Source organism: Tympanuchus pallidicinctus, unplaced genomic scaffold, assembly GCF_026119805.1.
Source record: "Tympanuchus pallidicinctus isolate F22 unplaced genomic scaffold, pur_lepc_1.0 scaffold1, whole genome shotgun sequence".
In the NCBI taxonomy this organism is placed as follows: Eukaryota; Metazoa; Chordata; class Aves; order Galliformes; family Phasianidae; genus Tympanuchus; species Tympanuchus pallidicinctus.
Genome location: NW_026294618.1, coordinates 83,920,915 through 83,927,841, shown reverse-complemented (window position 1 = coordinate 83,927,841; position 6,927 = coordinate 83,920,915). Strand labels below are relative to the sequence as shown.

The 6,927-nt window shown below is 54.2% G+C and overlaps 1 protein-coding gene across 1 annotated transcript; it reads left to right on the top strand.

Moving 5' to 3' along the window:
- The first annotated feature begins 2,203 nt into the window (after positions 1–2,203).
- SIX3 (SIX homeobox 3) lies at positions 2,204–5,316 on the top strand. Its single transcript, XM_052680510.1, has 2 exons — positions 2,204–3,229; positions 5,115–5,316. The coding sequence occupies exons 1-2, from the start codon at positions 2,478–2,480 to the stop codon at positions 5,305–5,307; spliced, it is 945 nt and encodes a 314-aa protein (XP_052536470.1). The 5' UTR covers positions 2,204–2,477; the 3' UTR covers positions 5,308–5,316.
- Positions 5,317–6,927: the final 1,611 nt, after the last annotated feature.

The window sequence follows — 6,927 nt, the reverse complement described above, 5'->3', positions numbered from 1 at the left end:
GTAATCCTTTGCATAAAAGGAAAGGATTACAAAGAAAAAGATTTTGCGTGTGTGTGTATTAAAATCTTTGGCTAAACATATTGTTGTCCAATTAATACCTCCGAGTTGGGTTGTGTTGGGGCTGAGCTGTCTCCTTCCCTCCTTAGCGGTGTAACTGGAAACATGAGCCGGGAGGGAGGGAAGATGGAAGGGAGGAGGGAGCCCGAACTTTTCCCCAAGTCCGTTAGCAGAAGTGTTGAGGCGGATCGCTAAAATGAAGCTGGCGAGCGATTTCCACGAGGAGCGCGGAGCCACGCAGCACAGCGATGACAGTTTAGTGGAAATCAGATGAATGTGTAATACAGCGAGCTCCTTCCAGTCCAGCAGCTCTCCCAACTGCACCTATTCATCTGCCACTTGGAATTATTTCCCGAGGAGCGCGCCGTGAAAGGCTCGCAAACCGGTTCGGAGCCCCGCTAAAGAACTTCTACCACCCATAGCAGTATGACGATTATCCTTCGGATAGGGCGAGTCACGCTATGTTTTCACATTTTAATTGTAATATCTCTCGTCCCCCCCCTCCTCCCTTCCATTGATGTCTGAAAGTAGTTTGGGCTCCGAGCCTCACCCCTCGATCTCCATCGGAATGCAGAAAAGATCTTTAAAAAAGTTTTGAATTCCTCAATGATTTTTCTTCTAGAAAGGCGGCTTAGGATAATTATTTCAGCTTTATTGAGGGCAGATTAGTTGAAGTCTGGATGCTGCGTTTCAATACTCGTTGTACATGCCTTTACAATGTCGGTATTGTTTGCTACTGTGTGTGAACCTATTCAAAATATACACTTTTTAACACCAAGCAAAGTCCTGTCTAAATATACACAGTAAGTCTGGAAAGATGTCCATGACCCGTACAAATCTCTGTAAATCACACTTCCATAGCTACAGAAACCAAACAAAAGAGTTACCAGCTCAAGATGCTGATTAAATCTTCTTAAAAGCAACATACCTAATAATAAATATAGTTGCGCGGCAGCGGGGGCAGGCGGCCCGGCTCGCTCTTACCGAGGGATGGACCCGAACCGCCACACGGAATTTCTTTGCCTCTAATTAAAAAAAAAAAAAAAAAAAAAAGAGAGAGAGAGAGACGGAGAGAGGGAGGATAAATAGAGGTTGCAAAGCGCTTTCTCTCGCCTCCTCCCCGCACACTGAATCCCGGGAAGTTCGTGGCAGGAATTGCGGGGAAAAGGAGAGGTGCGGTGTAAAACCCCATCGGGGCGGGGGTGAGGACCTGCCGCAGGGCCGGGCTGCGGAGGAAGGAAGGGGCGAGCGGAGGCGGCGGGTGGAGGGGGGAGAAGGGAAAGAAAACAAAGTGGAGAGCGAGGGGAGAGAAAGGAGAGGGAAAGAGAAGGCTAGAGAGCGAGGGGAGGGCGAGGGAGGCGGCCTTGGGACGGGGGGCGGTGGTGAGCGGCGGACCGGGGACCGGGAGCGGGGAGAGGAGCCGATCTCCGCGGTGCGTCCCTGTGCGGAGGGGACGCGGAGGGGAGAGGAGAGGCTGAGGGGGAAGCGGGGCTGAGCCCGGGCTGCGCTGTGTGCGCCGCTTCGGGGAGGGTCAGCGGCATGAGGATGGGTCTAATGATCTCATCTTTCTTTTCTTCCCCGGCACTATTAGTGCTCAGATAGGCAGAATGAAGTGAAACTACGTGCAAATCATGTGTAAATTGTCTCAGTTAGGAGCCCTTTATCCGAACGCGTATCCCAGCCTGGCCCATTTACTTTCCCCCCGTATCTCCTTTAGCTTTAACGAGGCTCGTTAAGATCACAATAATATTCCACCCTCTAATTGCTCATCCCATTCAACAAATATGTGCACATCGCTTTTCGCATTATTTGATCCCTTATTTAGGAGGGGTGTGGAGAAGGAGGAGGGGGAGGGGGGAGCCGGGGAGAAGGGGAAGTGCTGAGATGAGGAGTTGCGAAGATTTAAAAAAAAAAAAAAAGAAGAAAAAAAAAAAGAAACCCCACCACGCTTTTCCAGCAGCCGCCCCGCTTCCCTCCCCCCCGCGCGTTCGGGCGAAGTGGTAAAAACCTCTCTTACGTACTCCGTAATGATTGGCAGGGCTGACAGTGATTGGCAGCGGCTGCCATGGCAACGCCACAACGACACGCAGAAGACCAATAGAAAAGCGAAACAAAATGTTTCGGCGCTGCACTCACTGTGGATTTAGGGGAGATATTATGAGGCTGTTGTCATTAGGGCGACCGCTGTCGAATCACTGAATCCCGACTCGGCGGCGGCGCGGGGCCGGGCGCGTGTGAGCGCGTGAGTGTGTGCGTGAGTGTGTGCGCGTGTGTGTGCGTGCGTGTGCCCCGCGCCTCTATGTGGCTGCGTGTGCGTGTGCGGGTGTGGATGCGTGCGCGGTGCGGGTGCCCTTTCCTCCCTTCTTCCTCCCTTTCTTTCTTTTCTCCGTGATCGCTCTCCCCCTCTCCCCGGTCATCCCATGGTGTTCAGGTCCCCGCTAGAGCTCTATCCCACCCATTTCTTCCTGCCCAACTTCGCCGCCGACCCGCACCACCGCTCCCTCCTTCTCGCCAGCGGCGGCAGCGGCAGCGGCTCGGGCTGCAGCCCCGGGGCCGGCGGCGGCGGCGGCAGCTCCCGGGCGCCCCACGAAGAGTTGTCAATGTTTCAGCTGCCCACGCTCAACTTCTCCCCGGAGCAAGTGGCCAGCGTCTGCGAGACGCTGGAGGAGACCGGAGACATAGAGAGGCTGGGGAGGTTCCTCTGGTCGCTGCCGGTGGCGCCGGGGGCATGCGAGGCCATCAACAAGCACGAGTCCATCCTGCGCGCCCGGGCGGTGGTGGCCTTCCACACGGGCAACTTCCGCGACCTCTACCACATCCTGGAGAACCACAAATTCACCAAGGAGTCGCACGGCAAGCTGCAGGCCATGTGGCTCGAAGCGCACTACCAGGAGGCCGAGAAGCTGCGGGGCCGCCCGCTGGGGCCGGTTGATAAATACAGGGTAAGGAAGAAGTTTCCGCTGCCCAGGACCATTTGGGATGGCGAGCAGAAGACGCACTGCTTCAAGGAGAGGACTCGCAGCCTCCTGAGGGAGTGGTACCTGCAGGACCCTTACCCCAATCCGAGCAAGAAAAGGGAACTGGCTCAGGCCACGGGGCTCACCCCCACGCAAGTAGGCAACTGGTTCAAAAACCGAAGGCAAAGAGACAGAGCGGCGGCGGCTAAAAACAGGTCAGTGGGGCCCGGGCCTTCTCGGGCAGCGCCGCGCCTCCTCCTCCTCCTCCTTCTCCTCCTCCTCCCCTTCCTCCGGGTACCCCGCGCCTCTCTGCCCTGGCGTTCTCGGGGATGCGCTGCGCAAAGTTGCGCACCGCGCCCCGAGCCGCGCTCCGGGCTCCCGTGGGCTCCAGGGGCGCGGGGCTCCCCGCGGGCGTGGGCAGCTTCGCGCGGCGAGGCGGGGGCAGCTCCGGCTTAGCGGCCGCAGATGAGCGCCGCCAGAGGCGCCGGGGCTCGGATGGCTTTGGGTTTCCCTCCGCTGTGAGGTTGCGCCGCGGCCCCACCGCGGAAGGGCTGAGAGCTGCGGCTTCGGCAGTGCGGCTCCGCAGCGCTCGGTCGCGATCCACGGCGCGCACCGCGGGAACCGCGCGCACTCGAAACACGAAACCGTTTGTCTCCGGGAGAAACAGGGGAGAAAGCCTTTGGGAGACGAGGAAAGGTCCCTCTTCCCGTTTCCCAGCTCCCAACACATGGCGAGCCGGCCGTGCGTTCGCTGTGCATTGCGTTGGCATTTGTTTGCGCGTCTCTCGGTGTCTTTTTATGATTATTTCTGCTTTGCGAGGCTCCCTGCTATTTATTTCTCGTCACCCTCCGGTAAAGTTATTTTGCAAATGAAAACGGCCCCTTCAGCCCGCTTGCCACGCCGCTTTTATTTTAATTGAAGTTTGCTTGCCGCTGGTAGCGCGTAAACAAAACTTCTTGTTCTTTTAAATGCTGTCTCTGAAATTCCTCCTCATTATAGCAGTGGTGCTATTGATTCAGGATTCTGTAGGAGAAGTGCAACCCTAAAGTGCCTCGCCAGTTAATTTCCATTAAATGGGAAACAGATCAGCTCAGGGCTGTAAATAAACAGGAGTTGCCCACGGATGCTTTTGTTGACTCAACGCTGTTGACAGCAGATGAATGCACCAGGAATTGTAAATGGGGGAAAAATCAAAGACGCTGAGATTAGACAACGTAAAATAATGAGAAGTGCCGAATAAGGCTGCGCGGTGTTGCTGTGTGCGGGCAGCTCCATGGGCAATGCCATGCGTGGAACGGAGGGGCGAAGGGTGAGATCTGCTCCCGCGGGCAGCGCCGGGGCTGGGGCTGCGGCCGGCGGCTCCGTGCGGGAAGCGGAGCCCTTCTCCTACCCCTAATAGCGGCTATCTTGGGCTTCGGAAAGAGCGAGTGGGCAGGGAGCAATATCCGCAACATGATAGTGTATGTGAAAATTATTTATTACCTCTTAAAAGGAAAGATCGAAAGAAAGATTAAGACAGAAAGAAAGACATGTTCGAAAGCAATGATCTCTAAGTGCTAACGCTGAAAGCTCCAGTATTTTAAAGGTGAATTTGGCTTTCAGATGGAAAAGGGGTTTCAATCCCGTGCGGAGAGAAGCGCCGCTCTCCGCACTCGCGCTGTTTTATTGCATTCACAGCGCTGTGCTCCCGGGACGGGACCCCCGTCCCCGGCCGTTCCCTGTCCGCAGCCCTGCGCTCGGTGACCGGAACCCGCCCAAAGCGGAGGCCAGGCCGGCACCGAACCCCGGCTGAAGACAGGTTCGTGCCCTCCTGCAGCGGCTCCCGCTCGCTGTCCCCTTCCCCGTGGAGCAGCGGGAGCAGCTCCGGAGGCCGTGCAGGGTCGCTGCGCGTCACTCCCCGCGCCGTCCCCTGTAGGAGAGCTGCCCTTCGATCTGCGGTATTCTGGCTGTGGGGCCGGATCGGGCTCCGGGGGCCGGGAGCTGCCGGGCCGGGCCGGGCCGAGCCCCGAGAGAGCGGCCGGGTCCGGCGCCGCCGCCCCCCCCAGCGCGGGCGGTGTCTGAGAGGGCCGCGGTGTTGTTTTGTCTCCCGGCGCGCTGCAGGCTCCAGCACCAGGCGATAGGACAGAGCGGCATGCGGTCGCTGGCGGAGCCCGGCTGCCCGACGCACAGCTCGGCCGAGTCCCCGTCCACGGCGGCCAGCCCGACCACCAGCGTCTCCAGTTTGACAGAAAGAGCCGAGACGGGCACCTCCATCCTCTCGGTAACCTCCAGCGACTCGGAATGTGATGTATGATATCGGAAAACAAACAAACAAACAAACAAATCACAACAAAAAGAAGAAAAAAAAAAAAAGAAAAAAAAAAAAGAAAAAAACCCAACAACAACAACAAAAATCCAAACCCATCCAAGCGAGCATCCTCTCCCCGACCAGAGCAAAACAGTCCGAGGCAACCTAGGAGCGGGACACACACACGCACTCACGCACACACACAGAACGGAGGGAAGCCGAGGCCCGGCCAGACCCAGGAGCAGAGCACGCAGACAGGGAGCAGAGGAGCCACCACAGCACCGCCTGCCACCGCCACCACCAAGAGATGGAGCTCAAACTTCAGCAGACACAAACGCTGGTGCTGCAAGCGGAGGGGGTGTGGGGGGGGGGGAGGCTTGAGGGAGGGGGGAGGGGGGGTGGCGGGAAAGAATAATTATTATATATATAAAAAGAAAAAAAAAGGCAAAAAAAAAAAAAAAAAAAAGCAAAAGTGACAATTGTATTCTTTTTAGGACGAGCACGATTTCTCCTTTGCGCTTTTCCATGGACGCATTTCACCCACTTGCATGATGATTATTAAATTTGTATCTGGGAAAAAAAAAAATCTCTATAGTAAAGGAAAACAGAATCAACAAACAGACAAAGGCAAACTGCGATCGAATTTGTACAAAAAGCAAAAAAAAAAAAAAAAAAAAAAAAAAAAAAATTACAAAGGAACTCCTTGAAGAGGGAAATAACAAATGTTTATCACCTTTCTGTTGGTCCTCTGTCTCTCTTTCTCTCTCCCCCTCCCGTTCTCTGTTTATTTTTTTTGTTCTTTTGGTTAAGTCCCGGCGAGGGCCCCGCCGAGCGGCACTGTTCTGTTTTTCGTTCCGCAGACAATCATTTTCTTCGTAAGCACCTTTTTTTCTACACTTCTGTCACTGCCTGTGTGGGTACTGGTTATAAATGTGGAAAAAAGAATAGTTATGACTGTAACAGATTTTTATTTTTATTTCAAAATTTTATATGAATTATGTATATCTTAATGATGCGGTCATTTTCCCAGTTTGTAATATATGTGTAGAAATGCTTGTATATGAGATTTGCTCCGCTCTTTCTTTCTCCCTTCCCCCCTCCCCCCTTCCCCGTCTCTCTCCTCCCACTCTTTCTCTCTCCCTTTTTATTTTCCTTGACTCGGTGTTCCTTGCACGAACTTAGCTGTCAGCTCCTGACGGGCTAGGTTTTCTAAAGGGACCTCAGCGATAGAAAATAAATAAATAAATAAATAAATAAGGAAAAAAAAAAAAAAAAAAAAAAAGGAAAAAAATGAAGAAAAAAAAAAAAGCAGCTTAGGGTGCAACTGTAGTTATCTTATGCAAAAGCTATTTTGAGTATTTCATAGCAGCTTTGGGGGGTCTCTTCTTAAACTCCACGTAGGACGCTTAAACTATCGTTTCCTTAACTGCGTGTTTATCTATATGTACAAACTTTCTAAATCAAATACAGTATTCCATTTTCTTATCTACCAGCGCTGTCGGTGTTTCTGTCAGCACGGGGAACGGCTCTCCCGGCCCGGTCCGTTCCCCGAGCGCTGCGGGCAGGGAGCGGCGGCGCGGCGATGTCCCCGCGGCTCCTTCGAGCGCCGATGCCGCCGTGCTTTCG

Coding starts and splice junctions, on each gene's coding strand:
- SIX3 (XM_052680510.1), top strand. CDS start 2,478: ATGGTGTTCAGGTCCCCGCTAGAGCTCTATCCCACCCATTTCTTCCTG. Junction 3,230..5,114: donor GCGGCGGCGGCTAAAAACAG/GTCAGTGGGGCC, acceptor GGCGCGCTGCAG/GCTCCAGCACCAGGCGATAG.